Genomic DNA, 19,041 nt, shown 5'->3' with positions numbered 1-19,041 from the left:
CATTTTACTACAAAAATATATAGTTTTAATAGTTCATCCTGAGCCAAAGAAGGAAAACGGTGTTGAGGAGTGCCAACAAAATTACACTAAGGAGTCATGCAGTGTTCAGGGGTTGCAAATGCTCCACCTCCAAGCTCTGTTTGTGTGTGTAATCTTCCCCTTAGCACTAGTGTGAATGAAGTGAAAGATACTCACAGGTGAAAGGCATCAAGTAAATCAGAATAGAGATTATCTTTTTGAATTAATGTTATGCTACAAGATTTCCTCTTAACTTACCGCCCCCAGATCGATGATGAAACAGTCTCCTTTATTAAAGCTGGCCCAGCTGAGAAGAACTTCTGTTGCTCTGACAACCCTCCTGCCTTTAATATGCAGCAATCTCTCAGCGGAGAGGTCATTTGTAATGACATGTGTAAACCCAGAAGCCACACCGCCAGCCTAAGATAGCAAGAGAAACAAACAAATGTAAACGGATATTTTATGTGTCAATAGGTTATGCTAATATAAAAAGAAATTAAGAAACTCATTAAGGAAACCAATTTAACAAAAACTACAGGCATCAGTAAAAGTGTTTTTTTCATGTTTAGCTGTAAAAGTCAACATACCTGGTTCGGCCTCAGGTAACCTGAGCTCACAGAACAGTGAGCTCAGAATGGCTCTCCACACCAGCATGTTTGCTGCTGGTGGAAGTTTGCATTCCACCAAGACACAGTGGGGCAGTTATTCAGTGTTACTAGCCACACTGGCACTTCCAGCAGTTATGCAATGTTGCCAAGATTTTACAATATAGTCTGCTCTGCTGAATCTCAAATTATCAACAGTACTATCCACACATATCAAACGTTGAACAGCGGCAATAAACAGTTACATACTTGAAGAAGCTGGGAATGAAGGGCCCCTGTAGGACTTTGTAAAGTGATACTGCCAGAAGTTATCACAAAATGGTGATGTAAGGGGGAAAGAAAGCCCAGATTCTTTGGCCTCATTGGTCATGCTGTGGGGGAGGCTGGCTATATGAGGAAGATGACTTGATTCCCCAATTCCACAAACAAAGAGCAAGGCCTGAGGGGAGGTCAAACACAGCCTTCATGAGGAATCTGCCTGCAGATACAAACTGCTTTAATGACATCAATAAATCCATCAAGCCAGAGTAGCAACTGGAGAAGGACTCTACAAAGAAAAATGGAGGAGTACAGCTGGATGGGAAGGCCCTTTGCTCTTCAGTTTGGAACACTTGGAGGATTCAGATAAATTGAAGTGGGAGCCTCTACTTCAAACTCTGCCAAGTATCTTCTCATTTATGTCATAAATGTAAAACAATACAAATTCTTTATTTGATACAGTAATTATCTGTCAATAAATGTAAATTATCTTTATGTGGTACACACTGAAGCCACAGTATGCTGATGGCAGAGGGAGTGAATGTTTAATCCAGTGGATGGGGTGCCAATCAAGTGGGCTACTTTGTCCTGGATGTTGTCGAGCTTCTTGAGTGTTAGAGCTGCACCCATCCAGGAAAGTGGAGATTATTCCATCACACTCCAGACTTATGCCTTCTGGGTGATAGAAAGGCTTTGGGGAGTTAAGTGAGCCACTTGCCGCAGAATACCCAGCCTCTGACCTGCTCTAGTAGCTACGGCATTTACGTGGCTGGTCCAGTTCAGTTTCTGGTCAATGGTGACACTTAGAATGTTGATGGTAGGGGACTTGGCGATGGCAATACCATTTATTGTCATGGGGAGGTGATTATGCTTTCTCTTGTTGCAGATTGTTATTACCTGTTACTTGTGTGCACGAGTGTTACTTGTCACCTATCAACCCAAGCCTGGATGTTGTCCAGTTCATGCTGCATGCGGGCAACAACTGCTTCTTTATATGAGAATTGCGAGTGTAGTTGAACACTGTGTAATCATCAGTGAACAGCCTCGCTCCTGACCTTATCATGGAGGAAACCATTGATGAAACAGCTGAAGATAGTTGTACCTAGGATGCTGCCCTGAGGAACTCCTGCAGCGATGTCCTGGGGTTGAGATGATGCGCCTCCAACGACCACATAAGGTTGGCCTTTATCTCGAGGGGGACTGCAATACAAAAGTGAGCAAGCGATGCTTCAGCTGTACAGAGCCTTGGTTACCCCATCTGGAGTACTGTGTTCAGTTTTGGGCTCCACACCTCAGGAAGGATATATTGGCCTTGGAGGAGGTACATTGCAGATTCACAAAAATAATACTGGGATTTAAAGGATTAAATTATGAGAACAGGGTGCATAAACTTGGCTTGTATACCCGAGTTTAGAAGGTTGAGGGGTGATATGATCAACATGATCAACAAAATGATAAAATAATTTGACAGGGTAGAAACATAGGGGTCGATTTTCCCGCAGGTGCGGGGAATTGTCGGGTTCCACGAATGTCGGGGTTCTGACACGAATCTAAATGGGTCTGCCAGCTGGATGCAATTTTTCCTCAATTGGCCAATTCATTTCCAGCGTGTGGGCACCCTTGCTAATTGACTATTTCCAGTCAGAAAGCCCCACATTATGATGTCATCATTCGTGGTGCTTTTAAAGTTTATAGCAAGCATTGCAACCTCTGCAGGCTTCCCAACAAGCCGTTCAGTATGGCAGAGGAGCCTGCAGCAGCTGTGGCCAGTGCCAGACCCCGAGCTGCCGTCAAATTCGACAAGTCGTCACTACAGACATTATTGGATGGGGTTAGGGCCCACAGGGAGGTCCTCTTCCCTAGGTCAGGGAGGAAGAGGCCTCCCACTGAGACCAAGGTTGCATGGATGCAGGTGGCAACAGATGTGAACTCTCTGGGAGTCACCAGAAGAACATGGATGCAGTGCAAGAAGCGATTCCATGACCTTCACCGTACAGGAAAAGTAAGTATGAAGTTTCCATCACCCTCAACCTGATCCCCATTGCCTTTCCCCAACAGCACTCAGCTTCAGCACTCCCACTTCACAGTCACATCCATGCACCCTTACCCATTCCCTCTCTCTCTATGCTCACATTCACAGAACTATTCCACCATGCAGCCCTCACACTGCCTCTCACTCTGATGCTTGGAACACAACTGACAACACACAGGGAGGGTCCTTGGCCTTGCAGCCTCACACCATCTTTGTCTCCCTCTAAGTATCTATGCTATGCAATCTCTACACTCACTCCTGCACTCTCACTCAAACTCCACTTGTCTCCCTCATTGCGGGAAAAGAGAGCTCACAACAACAGAGAGTGAGCCAGGACTGGAGGAGGACCACCCTCAATAGCCCACCTGACCCCCTGGGAGGAAGGAGTGCTGGAGATTGTCGGGGCTGATGTGGCTGCGGAAGCTGGGGAAGGAGAGACAGGGGCAGGCCCGCAAGCTGGTGACAGAATAGTTTTCCATCTCTCTCACTGACATAGCATGAGTTGCTGTTATGATTCTGAAGCTACATCATTTGGACTTATGAGCATCTGCAAAATCCAATGTGCATGTAGCCTTCACATCACATCTCTAACTCTTTCCTTTACTCCCCCACAGGACCATCCAGAGCCCCCGTCCCCACTGTGGAGGAGGAAGAGGCTGTGCATCCAGACTCCTCAGAGGAAGCTCCAACCTCTGAGGGCGCAGCGGCAGCAGAAGTAAGCGCACCCAGCACCAGCGCAGACACTCATACCTCGGGGGGACCTTCGGGACATAGAGTAATGTTGTTACCTGGTGTTTCACAGCTCACAAGTGAGCATCAGCAGATTGTGGAGACAGGGACAGCAGTGGAGAGTCCTCGTTGGAGGGCGCAGGCCTCTGCCAGCTCAGCTCAGCTGCATGTCGACCCTCTGCCTCTGGGTCCATCTGCAAGAGAAGAGGTGATGGATCTCCATGCACAGATGCAGGAGTCTCTGTCAGGTTTTGTCTCCAGGGTCACTGCAAGTGTGGAGCGAATGGAGGAGTCCATAGCGAACATGAGCAGAGCCTTAGTGGAGTCATTGGCGCATGAACGCGGAAAAGATGGCTACCTCCGTGGTAAGGCTGGCTGCCACCAAGGAGAGGAGGGCTACGGCTGAGGAGAGGAGGGCTACGGCCGAGGAGAGGAGGGCTACGGCCATGGAGGAGCTTAGTCGCCAGAGTATGGAAAACATGGTGAGTGCTCAGAATAGAATGAAATCTCTTGAGGAACGATGGGCATCTATTGAGCACAGAAACCAGACCTTCATGGAAGTCCTTCTGAGCAGGACTTCCAGTGCAGATACGGGTCCTCATGGCCTCCCTGATGTGCAGCAAGGTGCTCTCCAGCCACTTGTAGGTGCTGAGGGGGGCCTGACCCATGAGAGGGAGGTTGTTGGCACACCTCAAGGAAGTGGGGGCTCCTCTCCATGCGCTCACACTTCCATGCCACTGTAGAGCCCTCGGTCAGAGCCCCGTCGGAGTCCACACCCAAGTGAGATAGGCGTCTCAACCCCTGCACAGCCGCAGGAGCAGCAGACTGCTGGCGAGTCCTCACAGGCTTGCCACCCCAGAGGACGCCCGCCAAAGGTGTCGAGACAGGAGCAGCAGGAAAGTGAGCAAGGGGCCTCCACATCTGCTGAAGCCACAGGGGTAACACTACGCAGGAGCACGCATAAGAGAAAAATAAAGCACCACTAATAACAAGGGTAGTCACTTGGGTGAAAAGTTTTGTATATCGTTTTAATGTCATCAGTATCTGTCATTTGGCGAATGGGGATTTCACATAGAGGCCTTAGGATTACTTGCAGTTGTCAGCAAGCTGGGCAAATAGGTAGAAATACGCAGGGATTGGCAATTGTCCATGCTCAGGTAAGAAGCAGCGAGGCTACAGTGTTTGATGTACCAGGCTAAGCAAATCTGGACAGGATGAGTGCGTTCCTTGCATTCCGGCCAGCAATGTTCTTGCGTAATGGTGCCGCTGGTTGATGGGCCTCTGCAGGATGGTAGTTCTCGGCCTCCTCCTCCTCCTCCTTCTCCTCCGCATTGTCCTCATCCAAGGCGGCTCTGTGAGGAGCCTCTTGGTCCTGCGGAATCTGCAAGCCACGATGCTGTGCCATGTTGTGAAGTACTCAGCAAACCACAACATTTTTGGAGACCCTGGCTGCGGAGTACTGTAGGGCTCCACCTGATCTATCCAGGCATCTGAAGCGCATCTTCAGCAATCCGATGGTTTGCTCAATAATGCATCTGGCGGAAATGTGGCTGGAGTTGTAGCGCTCCTCAGCTTCGTTGGCTGGTCTCCTCAACAGCGTCATTAGCCAAGTCCGCAGGGGATATCCCTTGTCTCCAAGTAGCCATCCCTGAAGTTCGTCTGGTGGAATGAATAGCGGAGGTACAGTAGACTGGCGCAGTATGAGGGAGTCATGGCAGCTGCCAGGATACTTGGCACAAACATGCAAAATCTCCTTCTTGTGGTCACACACCAGCTGAACGTTAAGGGAGTGGAAGCCCTTGCGGTTGACAAAAACTCCTGGATTGCGATGGGGTGCCCCAAGGGCCACATGCGTGCAGTCAATAACACCCTGCACCCTTGGAAAGTCTGCCAGCTGAGCTAATCCAAGCGCTCACGCCCTCACACTTGCTCGATCCTTGGTGAAATGGATGTGATTGTGCGCGAGGGCAAAGAGGGCATCGGTTTGCTGCGTGATGCAAGTGTGTGAGGCCGCCTGGGAGATGCCACTGATGTCTGCTGCTGATCCCTGGAAGGAGCCTGAGGCAAAAATGTTGAGTGCGGTGGTGACTTTGATGGCCACTGGTAAGGAGTGTCGACCTGGTGCTCTGGGCTCCAGGTCTTGCTGCAGCATTGCACAGATGTCAGTCACTCCCTCTCACGAAAGTCGGAGCCGCCTTTGGCACTGCTGCTCAGTCATGTTGAGGTAGCTCACCCTGTGTCTCTAGACCCTGTTTGGGGGGTATCTCCTGCGCCGACGGCCTTCCATGCGCTGGCCCCTTCTGGCCTGTGCTGCCTCAGGTGGGTGAGTCGCAGCCTGTCGCTCCTGCTGTTGCTGGTGCTGCTGTTGCTGGTGCTGCTGTTGTTGCTGGATCTGCTGCAGCCTCCTCTGCTGTTGGCGATCCTCTAATGCCAAGAAGGGAAGGAAAAAAAGGCCTCCCATGCTTCTGGTAGATGCCTCCGTTGAGGAAGTACTGAGTGAGAGTGGTGAGAGGGGCTTCCCAGGAGCTCACACTGGAGAAGTGTGTGAGGCTCCAACCTTCCACAGCTATGCCTAAGCCTTGAACAAGTTGCCCCAAGCCTGAAACAACAAGGTCCTGCAACCTACAAATGCTGTCTGATTAAATCTCTTCTTTCCTGATTGACCTGCAGCTGAAAGTAAGCAAGCTGACATTGTTCACGCCAGGTTTCATCAGCGGGGCTCCCACCAGGCGTGTTTCACGTGGGGAAAGGCTGAAAATTGCAAGGGCCCCTTAAAATTGCATTATAGATGCTAATTATTGGTGATTAGGCTCCCGACGACAGGATTGATTCGGGTCGGTTTGAAACGCTGGGGTGAAAGTCGGACGGGGCGGGGAATCAGGCAGGGGGGTGGTCGCGACCCCCTATTTTTGCGATTTTCCCCCCCCCCCACACGCCTGAAACCCCGCCTGATGGCTCCAGGAAAATTGACCCCATAGAAACTATTTCCTCTGGTGGGGGGATTCAGAACAAGGAAACATCATTTTAAAATTAAAGCTTGGCCATTTAGGAATTAAATAATGAAACATTTTTTCACACAATAGGTAGTGGAAATCTGGAACTGTCTTCCCAAAAAACTGTGGATGCTGGATCAATTGAAATTTTCAAGACTGAGATCGATAGATTCTTCTTAGGTAAGGGTTTCAAGGAATATGGAATAATGGCAGGTATATGGAGTTGAGGTACAGAGCAGCCATGATCTAATAGAATGGCAGAAGAGGCTCTAGGGGCTGAATGGCCTACTCCTGTTCTGATGATTTTATCATTGCACCCTGCACTCTTTATAAAATGGCTAAATGTTTTGCAAGAACATCACCATCATGACTTTTTAAAAAATTTGTTCCTGGGATGTGGGCATCGCTGGCAAGGCCTGCATTTATTGCCCATCCCTAATTGCCCTTGAGAAGGTGGTGAGCCACCTTCTTGAACCGCTGCAGTCGGTGTGGTGTTAGGGAGGGAGTTCCAGGATTTTGACCCAGTGACGATGAAGGATCGGCGATATACCTCCAAGTCAGGATGGTTATGTGACTTGGAGGGGAACTTGGACTCTGCCCCTTCAATGTAAAACATATATGCATGTACTAAAAGCACTTATAGAACAAAACTGGTTTTACAGCCTTGCTCAAAAACATACAATAACTCATTGATATTTATTCTTTTTACAGACTTGTGGTTGTTTCAGTTTGCATTTCAATTATTAATTCTTTTACAAAGAAACTACTAGAGAAAAGCTAAAAAAATGAAGATTATAAGATAGTTAGGATAAGATAATTTGCCGAACTCTGGAAAATTAATAGTAGTGTAAGCATGCAATTATGCTCTAATTTAATAAAACAGGTTATAATCTTTTACATATTAATTGGCATTCCCTGGTCACATAACTACTTTATACAAATAAGCTGGCTGTAAGTTATAATACTAATCTAGTTAAGAATTTCATTGGTTTATTTCCTGTAACTGCACAGACTAGCTATTTTGAACGTTGTGTTATCACACCACTATATTTGCGACTGAAAAAGCTTCACACTGCAGCAGTGCACAATCTCAATTGTAACATAAACTTTCACATTGTGGTTTATGTGTTTGTACCTTTGTTTTTATTAAAATGACAAATTCATACCACTGGGGTACAATTGGCAGGGCAATGACCTCAGCATGTTTCAAATTGCACCACTATTATGCCCTCAATCAAGATCTAGGGGCTTATCCATAATAGGCCAATGCTGCTACCAACTTCTTCCAACCATTACGGTTCAGGGCTCAGAATTGTTTCACATCAGCAGTAAGGCCTATGCTGTTAAAGTGCACTTTAATGTTGTGTCTCATTTTGTTCTAAGTTTGCCTCATGGTCTCTTCCATGTTGGTGGTGGTTTGGTGGTGAATGTTCAGGCAGGGTCAGACTTGGGGTGGCACATGAGGTGTCCACCCAGAGGGTTGGTAATGATCAACCAACCGGGAGAGCGGTAGTTGATTAATCAGGTTGTGTACAGTTTCATTTAAGATTTTGTCCTTTGGCTTAACCTTTAGTGGTGTGTGAAGTAATTTAGAATCAAAACCATTGATTCACTTATTCATTATTTGGGTGCGTACCCACGTTTCTGAGCAATATTTAATTAATGCATTATAGAGCTGTACTTGGAGATTGCAACTTATTTTCAATCTCCACATATTGGCTAGAGAGTTCATTGACAAGCTTGCAACTGCAATGTGACTTTATTTTATTCGCTTATGGGATCTGGGCATCGCTGGAAAGGCCAGCATTTATTACCCATCCCTAGTTGCCCTTTAGAAGGTGGTAGTGAGCCGCCTTCTTGAACTGCTGCAGTCTGTGTGGTGAAGGTACTCCCACAGTGCTGTTAAGTAGGGAGTTCCAGGATTTTGACCTAGCGACAATGAATGATCGACAATATACTTCTAAGTTAGGATGGTGTGTAACTTGGAGGGGAACTTGGAGGTGGTGGTGTTCCCATGCGCCTGCTGCCCTTGTCCTTCTAGGTTGAAGAGGTCGCGGGTTTGGGAGATGCTGCCGAGGAAGCCTTGGCGAGTTGCTGCAGTGCATCTTGTAGATGGTACACACTGCAGCCACGGTACGCCGGTGGTGGAGGGAGTGAATGTTTAAGGTGGTGGATAGGCTGCTTTGTCCTGGATGGTGTCGAGCTTCTTGAGTATTGTTGGAGCTGCACTCATCCAGGCAATTGGAGAGTATTCCATCATACTCCTTACTTGTGCCTTGTAGATGGTGGAAAGGCTTTGGGGAGTCAGGAGGTGAGACACTCGCCACAGAATACCCAGCCTCTGACCTGCTCTTGTTCCCACAGTATTTATGTAGCTGGTCTAGTTATGTTACTGGTCAATGGTGACCCCCAGGATGTTGATGGTGGAGGATTCAGTGATGGTAATGCCGTTGAATGTCAAAGGGAGGTGGTTAGACTCTCACTTGTTTGAGATAGTCATTGCCGGGCACTTCTGTGGTGCGAATGTTACCGGTCACTTATCAACCCAAGCCTGAACGTCATCCAGGTCTTGTTGCATGTGGGCATGGACTGCTTCATTATCTGAGGAGTTGTGAATGGCACTAAACACTGTGCAGTCATCAGCGAACATCCCCATTTCTGACCTTATGTTGGAGGGAAGGTCATTGATGAAGCAGCTGAAGATGGTTGGGCCTAGGACGCTGCCCTGAGGAACTCCTGCAGCGATGTCCTGGGGCTGTGATGATTGACCTTCAACCACCACAACCATCTTCCTTTATGCTAGGTATGACTCCAGCCAGTGGAGCGTTTTCCCCGATTCCCATTGACTTCAGTTTTACGAGGGCTCCTTGATGCCACATTCGGTCAAATGCTGCCTTGATGTCAAGGGCAGTCACTCACACCTCACCTCAGGAATTCAGCTCCTTTGTCCATGTTTGGACCAAGGCTGTAATGAGGTCGGGAGTCGAGTGATCTTGGCGGAACCCAAACTGGGCATCAGTGAGCAGGTTATTGGTGAGTAAGTGCCGCTTGATTGCACTGTCGATGACACCTTCCATCATTTTGCTGATGATTGAGAGCAGACTGATGGGGTGGTAACAACAGAAAATGCTGGAAAAACTCAGCAAGTCAGGCAACATCCGTGGAGAGAAATTTGAGTTGACGTTTCGGGTTTGACCCTTCTTCAAAACTGGAGAGAAAAGGAACTAGATCGAAGGCAGGGCTGCGATCGGACAAAAGAATAAAAGAACCAAAAGAAGTAAAAGAGATTAGAAGCTAGACGAGATGGTAATAGGCTGTGATTAGGTGTAAAGTGTACTGGCAGGGCAAAAGATAGCTGCCAGGTGTGAGAGAGAAACAAAAGGAAAGGGGGGGTGGAAAGGAAAGGAGTGGAAAAATATAAGTGAAAATGAAATAGGGGCCGAGGTTATGATCTGAAATTGTTGAACTCGATATTGAGACCGGAAGGCTGCAGAGTGCCTAATCGGAAGATGAGGTGCTGTTCCTCGAGTTTACGTTGAGCTTCCGTGGAACAGTACAAGAGGCCAAGGACGGTGAGGTCCGAGTGGGAATGGAGCGGTGAATTGAAATGACAGGCGACCGGAAGCTCGGGGTCACCCTTACGGACTGAACGGAGGTGTTCCGCAAAGCGGTCACCCAATCTGCGTTTGGTCTCCCCAATGTAGAGGAGACCGCATCGTGAGCAGCGAATACAGTATACTAGATTGCGAGAAGTACAAGTAAATCGCTGTTTCACCTGGAAGGGGTGTTTGGGGCCCTGGACAGTGGGGAGGGGGGAGGTATAGGGGCAGGTGTTACATCTCCTCCGCTTGCACGGGAAGGTGCCAGGCGAAGGGGAAGGGCTGTTTGGGGTGATAGAGGAGTGGACTAGGGTGTCTCGGAGAGAGCGGTCCCTGCGGAATGCTGAAAGGGGAGGGGAGGGGAAGATACGTTTGGTGGTGGGATCACTTTGGAGGTAGCGGAAATGCCGGAGGATGATCCGTTGAATGTGGAGGCTGGTGGGGTGAAAGGTGAGGACAAGGGGAACCCTATCGTGGTTCCGGGAGGGAGGGGCAGGGGTGAGGGCAGAGGTGCGGGAGATAGAACTGACACGGTCGAGGGCAGTGTCAACCACGGTAGAGGGGAATCCTCGGTTGCGGAAAAAGGAAGACATGTCTGAAGCACTGGTGTGGAAGGTGGCATCGTCGGAGCAGATACGGCGGAGGCGGAGAAACTGGGAGAATGGAATAGAGTCCTTACAGGAAGCGGGGTGGGAGGAAGTGTAGTCTAGGTAGCTGTGGGAGTCAGTGGGCTTGTAGTAAATATTGGTCGATAACCTATCCCCAGAGATGGAGACGGAGAAGTCGAGGAAGGGAAGGCAAGAGTCAGAGATGGACCATGTGAAGGTGAGGGAAGGGTGGAAATTGGAGGCAAAGTGAATGAAATTGTCAAGTTCGGGGCGAGAGCAGGAAACGGCACCGATACAGTCATCAATGTATCGGAAAAAGAGGTGAGGGAGGGGACCCGAGTAGGACTGGAACAAAGATTGTTCCACATAGCCCACGAAAAGGCAGGCATAGCTAGGACCCATGCGGGTACCCATGGCAACACCTTTGATTTGGAGGAAATGAGTGGAGTTAAAGGAGAAGTTGTTCAATGTATATTTTTCCACTCCTTTCCTTTCCCCCCCCCCTTTCCTTTTGTTTCTCTCTCACACCTGGCAGCTATCTTTTGCCCTGCCAGTACACTTTACACCTAATCACAGCCTATTACCATCTCGTCTAGCTTCTAATCTCTTTTACTTCTTTTGGTTCTTTTATTCTTTTGTCCGATCGCAGCCCTGCCTTCGATCTAGTTCCTTTTCTCTCCAGTTTTGAAGAAGGGTCAAACCCGAAACGTCAACTCAAATTTCTCTCCACGGATGTTGCCTGACTTGCTGAGTTTTTCCAGCATTTTCTGTTGTTATTTCGGATTTCCAACATCTGCAGTATTTTGCTATCGTACTGATGGGGTGGTAATTGGCCGGATTGGATTTGTCCTGCTTTTTGTGGACAGGACATACCTGGGCAGTTTTTCACATTGTCAGATAGATGCCAGTGCTGTAGCTGTAATGGAACAGCTTGGCTAGAGGCGCAGCTAGTTCTGGAGCACAAGTCTTCAGCAGTCAGGAAATCAGTCCCCATTAGAGGAAATCATGGATCATCATTGATTATTAAGGTAGCTGGTATGCCCTCCACTGGTTGCTGAAAGGTTGAAGCCTGTTGCAAGATCCAGGCTATGACGACTTTTTCTTTGGTCAGCCGAGTTTCTGACATACACAGAAACCTATCGCCAGGTTTAGGACTGCTGGGCCTGGTTATTCTGCCTGGGTGGGTTCACAATCGGAGGTTCGGGGGGTTGACTTTGCCTGTCGCTCTGATGCCACAATGACTCCCAACCTATTTTCCTGTGTCAGGATTGATTATCCCCACCAACAATAGTGAGCCTGGTGCTGTCAGGGACAGAAGATGCATCAGAAGAAGACAAAGCTTATTTAATAGAGAAAAACCACCCTGAAGAGGTGAGGAAGAATTTCAGACTGAGCCGAGACCTAAACAAAGAACCTTCTTGATGCCAGATGAGATAGAGAGGTATCCATTACTAGGTCTTCACCTTCCAAAAGAATCTTCAGTCAGCCTCTTGCAGCTGCCCTAGGGACTATCACGACTCATCTCCTGGTGGTTCTAGGGATTGGCGATAGCAGTGGCAGAAGTCAGGTTAGTTGTGTGGAGTCATGGGCGCCACCTGCCCCCCCCCATCATTTACACACAGTAAGATAGTCTGGGGCTGGGTGGTCTGCTGGCTACCATTGGAGTCTATCATAGAACTTTAGATTTATTGATCTTTGGCCTCTCTTCAGCACTTGTATGCCTGAATGTTTTTTTAAAAAAAGTCTAAAGTCAGAGTACACAGCTTCTGCCCTCATCCTGTAACCACTCTGTTGATATGACTGGTCCAGTTAAGCTTCTGGTTAATGGCAACACCCCCAACAAGATGTTGATGGTGGTGCCGTTGAAGGTCAGGGGAGGTGGTTGGGCTTTTTCCAGTGGGAGATGGTAATTACCTGACACTTACATGGCGCAAATTCTACCTACCATTTGCCAGCCTAACCTTAGCTATTGTCCAAGTCCTGCTGTAGGTTGGCATGCACTGTTTCATTATTGCAGGAGTTGCAAATGCAGCTAAACACTGTGGAATCATTGGCAAACAGTCTCACTCCTGACCTTATGATGAAGTTAAGGTCATTGATGGAGCATCTGAAGAGGTTAGGCCAAGAAACATGTCCCAAGGGATTCCTGCAGCAATTTCTTGGGGCTGCAATAATTGGCTTCCGACAATCATGGCCATCTTCCTGTGTGCTAGGTATGACTCCAGCCACTGGACTAGAAATAAACTAAAATAAATATAAAGTTGTCCTGCAAAGATAATTACAAATAGTTCCACAGACCAGGAAGGTCTCATGCTCTGCTCTATGCTGAGTTAGTTCATGACAGTCAGGAGAGCAGTGGGAGCACTACACTTGGCGTTGTTGTACCTAGAGTAGGAATAATCAGGCAGACATCCTGCTCCTCATCATTATCCAACCACTTTTGTTGGAAGGTACTGAAAGATTTTTGGACTGTTCAAACTAGCTTTAAGGAAACTAAAGGATTGTCTATAACCCTGAATTAATTACCTGCTAAAGGAGCTGAGTTTGTTAAACTGACTGTTCAACGGTACACTGGGAAGGTTGACTGTTGTGTCTGTGTATAATAAGACACAGACTGCAGGAGAAACGGTACAACAGGTGTTTACTGAATGACGGTTACTCTAGAACTAACTGTACAGATCACTACTCAGGGTTTATACACAGGTGTGGTCACTGCTGGTACTACAGTATACAGGAGCTGTAAAAAGTAGTTCTCTCCCTTAAAAAGGTACATACATTACAATTCCTCCCCTTTTAGATTAACAGTACCATAACACTCATTTAACAATTAAATATCAAACTAATTACAATTAACACTTTTAACATGCAACATTAGCTGAAAATAGTCTATTTATAAATTCAGTCTTTGGGGAGGCTTCCTGATTCTTTCTGGATAACGCCTTTCCCGAGTGTCTCGCTCTTGGTGCGGAGGCGATTCTAGCACCCTGTCGTCAGTTGATTCATCAGCTTCCAATGCTATTGTTTCTGAGGTAGATGCGACCTGTACATCGGGTTCCTCACCAGGTACGTATGGCCGAGACATGGGGTTGACTCGTTCCTGTGACTCTAGGACCTGGTCAGCATGGCATCTCACAATGTTCTCCCCAACATCCACTGTGTACATTAGTGGCCCCTGCCGTGTGCATATCGTTCCTGGTGGCCATTTCTCTGTTCGGTAGTCGCGGGCCAAGACTGGTTGTCCTACATTGAAGCTCCTTGTCGGCTTCTCATTGATGTGCTGGAATTGCTTACTCTCAACATCTCTTCGTACATTTGGTCTGAGCAAATCCAGACGAGATCTCAACCTTCGGTTAAAGAACATCATGGCCGGGGCCTGGTTGGTGACTGCATGTGTCGCATTTCTGTAGGCTAACAGGAAATTGTCCACCTTATGCTGCAGTGGAATGTCGTCATCGCACATGGCCTTTACTGCTTTTTTAAAGGTTTGTATGAACCTCTCAGCCAATCCATTTGTGGCTGCATGATACAGGGCGGATGTGTAATGCCTTACCCCATTCCTTTTCATAAATCTTCCAAACTCTTCGGACACAAACTGTGGTCCATTATCAGAGCAAATCTGCTCTGGCAAGCCGTTCCTGGCAAAAATGGTCCGTAGGACTGCAATAGTTTTCTCCGTGGTGGTGGAGGACATTTTGATCACCTCAGGCCATTTCGAGTGCGCATCCACAGCTATTAAAAACATTGAGTCCATGAATGGACCAGCAAAATCAATATGCACCCGTTGCCATGGAGAGGAGGGCCACTCCCATGGGTGTAGAGGGGCATGTGGTGGTGCATTTTGGACCTTCTGGCATCCTGAGCAGCTCTTTGTCAGGTCCTCGATTTGCTGATCGATCCCCGGCCACCACACATAAGCCCTGGCAAGGCTTTTCATTTTCACCCCTCCCAGATGACCTTCGTGAAGCTCATTGAGCACTCTCTCCCTTAACTTGGGTGGAATTACCACTCGGGATCCACACATCAACATCCCCTGGCATACTGACAGCTGTTCTCTTCTGGATGAGAATGCTGGCAACAGTGAGTCGCCATGTACTGGCCATCCCTTCACCTTCAAATCATATACCCGAGACAGTGTCGGGTCATTTCGGGTCTCCTCTTTACCAGCGTTAGTTACTGGCAAGCATTCAATTATAGTCGAATGAAATATTTCGACAGGATCCACTGCTGGTGCTTCCTCCGCAGTAGGCAGTGGCAGGCGTGATAGCCCATCAGCGTTTCCATGCTGTTTCGTGCCCTTATACTCGATTTCATAATCGTGCGCCCCTAGAAAAAGGGACCATCTTTGTAGCCGTTGCACAGTCATCACCGGAACGCCCTTCTTTGGATTAAAGATGGAGACAAGTGGTTGGTGGTCAGTCAGCAAGGTGAACTTCTGCCCGTGCAGATAGTGATTGAACTTTTTCACTCCCCACACTAGGCTGAGGGCCTCCCTGTCAATCTGGGCATAGTTACGCTCGGCTGAGGTTAGTGACTGAGACGCAAAGGCTACTGACCTCTCCGAGCCGTCCGGGAATTTGTGCGACAGCACCGCTCCAATGCCATAGGGTGATGCATCGCACGCCAACCGAATTGGTAGTGCTGGGTTGAAATGAGCCAACACCTCTTTTGATGTGATCAATGCTTTGCTCTTCTGGAAAGCTCGTTTACATTCGTCACTCCACTTCCATGGTACCCCCGTTTGCAGTAGGGTGTTCAGTGGGTGTAGTACTGTAGACAAATTCGGCAAGAACTTATGGTAATAGTTCACCAGCCCGAGGAACGACCTCAGTTGTGACACATTTTCCGGTGCTGGAGCCTTGACTACTGCCTCAATCTTTTCTGGGGACTTCTGTAACCCCTCTTTATCAATAACGTGGCCACAATACGAGATCTGCTTCTGGAAAAACTCGCATTTGTGGCGATTAGCTCGGAGCCCATATTCCTTCAATCTAGTGAGCACCTGCTCCAGGTTGGCGAGGTGATCACTGTCATTTTCGCCCGTGACCAGGATTTCGTCCCAATAACACTGGTTCCCTGGAATCCCTTGCAGGACTTGTTCCATTGCCCTTTGCCAAATAGCCGGAGCTGATGCTACCCCGAACACCAGCCTGTTGTATTGGTAGAGACCTTTATGACTGTTGATCGTGAGGTACTGTTTTGAGGCTTCTTCTACCTCCATTTGCAGGTACGCCCGGGCCAGATCAATCTTAGTGAAGCTTTTCCCTCCAGATAGCGAGGCGAAAATATCTTCAATCCGCAGAAGCGGATATTGTACAGTGTGAAGGACTGGGTTCACTGTCACCTTAAGTCCCCACAGATGCGAATCTTCTTTGGTTCCCCAGGAGTATTACTCAACGACCTCTTCATTACAGGAACGATGGGTGTAGCCCACTCGCTCCAGTCCACTTCGGACAGTACTCCTGAACATTCCAAACCTTCCAGCTCTGCTTCGACGGCTGTGCAGATCGCATAAGGTACCGGTCTGGCCTTAAAAACTTTGGCCTTGCATTTTCCTCTTTTTTGATCATCGCTGTTATGCCTTTTAGTGTTCCGAGTCCCTGCTGGAACACTTCTTGTGCGTCAGTTAGCATTTTTGACAGTCGGCCAGGTGTGACGTCGTCATCCTTTTTGGCATCTACAGTCAGTGCTTGTATGGAATGCCAATCTAGCTGTATCTTCCGGATCCATTCACGTCCTAGTAGTGGTGGTCCTCCATCTGGCAATACATATAGGTCCATTTTTGGTGTTTCCTTGCTGTTATATATAACATTCACCCTTATTTTTCCTTTGGGGTAGACTTTTTGCCCCGTGTACGTCTTCAAGACAGTCTTTATATCTCTCAAGGGTATATGTGAGAATAGCCGCTTGTAGTGCCTTCGGTTTATGACTGTTAGGGCTGATCCTGTGTCCAATTCCATTTTCACTTGGACTCCTGCTATCTTGAGCGTGACCCAGATAGTTTGGTGATCCTCCGTTTTGATCACATTATGTAGTTTCAGACAACCCAGCTCCTTGCTTCCGGAGTCTGTATCACTTTTCTGTTCATCTGAACTACTCTCCGTCACCTTATGTACCTTCTTGTACTTCTCCTGTGGAGATTTCTTGCTGCTGGTTTTCTTTCCCGACCTGCAGAATCTTGCTATGTGTCCTACTTTTCCACACTGTCTGCACACTTTGTCCTTGAACCAGCAATCATTATGGCCATGTGTTGTTCTGCCGCAGCGATAGCACTTCACTGTTCCATATGACATTTCATTTGTGCCATATTCTTGCGGTCTCCATTGTATCTCTGCAGCGCCCCGTGCTGCTGCTTCGTGTGATACTGCAATGCTGAAAGCCTTGTCCAGCGTAAGATCCTTTTCTGATGGAAGCCGTTTCTGGGTTCCTTCACTTTGAAGCCCAGACACAAACTTGTCCCTTAAAGTATCTGCTAGTCCCGTTCAAAACTGGCAGTGTTTCGATAGCTTGCACAGTTCCGTTAAATACTCAGCATTACTTTCATCTTTATGCTGGTTCCTTTTGTGAAACTTAAATCTTTCTGCTATCAGCAGCGGTGTGGGGTTTAAGTGGTCCTGTAGGATTGACACTATGTTTTCAAAATCCTTTTCTACTGGCTTCTCTGGGGTTACTAGGTTTCGTAGTAAGCCATACGTTTTTGCACCCATTGAATTCAACAATACCAGCGCTTTCTTGTCATCTGGCACTTCATTCACCTTGCAGTATACTTCTATGCGTTCGACATATGTCGTCCAATCTTCGACTTCATTGTCGAACGCTGTGATACTGCCACTCTTCGGCATTTTTGGATGTGATTAGACTGACTTAAAATGGCGTCTTCGGCGCTTTCCTTTCTTCCCCGCTGCGGCTTAAAATGGTGTCTCCCGTGCTTTCCTTTCTTCCCCGCTGCGACTTAAAATGGCGTCTGCCGTGCTGCTGCCAACGCCGCTCTCGGCGGTCCTCGTGGCAAATGGCAACGCCCTGTGTGTTTCGTGCGCTGCGCCTGCGCTACTGCCAATGCCGCTCTCTGTGGTCCTCGTGGCAATGGCAGTGCCTCGCGTTTTCCTGCGCGCCTCTCTCCCCCGTTGACACTGCTCGGCCCTTGAACACTGGCTGCGCTCTGCTCTCTCTCGTCTCTTTCCCCATTGACGCCGCTCGGTCCTGAACACCAGCTGTGCCCTGTGCGCTCTGCCCTCTCTCTCTCCCCCGTCGATGCTGCTCGGCCTTTTTCTGTGCCGCTCGGTCTGCTCTAGCCGCCGCTGTCCGGGAAGGGTCTGCGCAGTACCTGTTGCCAGCCCATTTTGCTGGACCACCGTGACTGGAAAGCCAAGCCTGGCTCTCAACAGCCTCCCCTGCGATGTTCAAATCTCCGCTGGATGACTGGGCGGTTGCCCATGGTCAACGCCCGTGCTTCTGGACTCGACCTCCTTCCACTGTTCTCCAGGACCGAATCCCTGGGAGGTGATGCAGAGTTGCAGGTAGGTTCGAATCTGCTCGTCGCCAATGTTGTGTCTGTGTATAATAAGACACAGACTGCAGGAGAAATGGTACAACAGCTGTTTACTGAATGAAGGTTACTCTAGAACTAACTGTACAGATCACTACTCAGGGTTTATATACAGGTGTGGTCACTGCCGGTACTACAGTATACAGGAGCTGTAAAAAGTAGTTCTCTCCCTTAAAGGTACATACATTACATTGACCACACTCAAAGTCTTATAAAGCCGACTGCCTAGAAGGATAAAGCTAAGACAATTGCTAGGCCTTGAAAGTCTGTGAGAAGCTGTTGTAAACATCAGATGCTGGACAATATATTTGTTTTAAACCATGGGAAAGAGAGAATGTGGAAAAGTACCAACAGCGTGTTTTTGCCATCAAGGATATAAAACCAACCATTTTAGTAAGTGATGCGCTATCAACAATACCAAAGACTACGAAATGGACTTATATGAAGTAGGCTTTTATTGACTAAGAACTAGAGCATGCCTCTGCTAGTGAATCCATCCTAAGAGCTCCCGGGGGAAGGGTGGTGAGTCACCTTTATACCCGGGCTTAGGGGTGGAGCCAGGGGCTGAGACATGCCTGGACTTGTACAGGGTTAACAGTGGTTTACCACACAGGCATGTACAGGTTAACAGTGGTTTACCACATTCACCCCTCGTT

General features: G+C 48.1%; 1 protein-coding gene across 1 annotated transcript in view; it reads right to left on the bottom strand.

Annotated features, from left to right (window-relative positions):
- Nucleotides 1-19,041, bottom strand: part of scin (scinderin) — a 242,577-nt gene that overhangs the window by 211,522 nt on the left and 12,014 nt on the right. Inside the window, exon 3 of the mRNA XM_085988386.1 lies at nucleotides 277-438. Within this exon, the coding sequence (XP_085844512.1) occupies nucleotides 277-438 (162 nt within the window). The remainder of the gene's footprint in view (nucleotides 1-276; nucleotides 439-19,041) is intronic.

The sequence above is a fragment of the Somniosus microcephalus genome, chromosome 5 (genome assembly GCF_052327205.1).
Source record: "Somniosus microcephalus isolate GS21.2 chromosome 5, FLI_Smic_1.0, whole genome shotgun sequence".
In the NCBI taxonomy this organism is placed as follows: Eukaryota; Metazoa; Chordata; class Chondrichthyes; order Squaliformes; family Somniosidae; genus Somniosus; species Somniosus microcephalus.
Note: the sequence above shows the minus strand (reverse complement) of the source record. Positions and strands in the feature narration are given on the sequence as shown.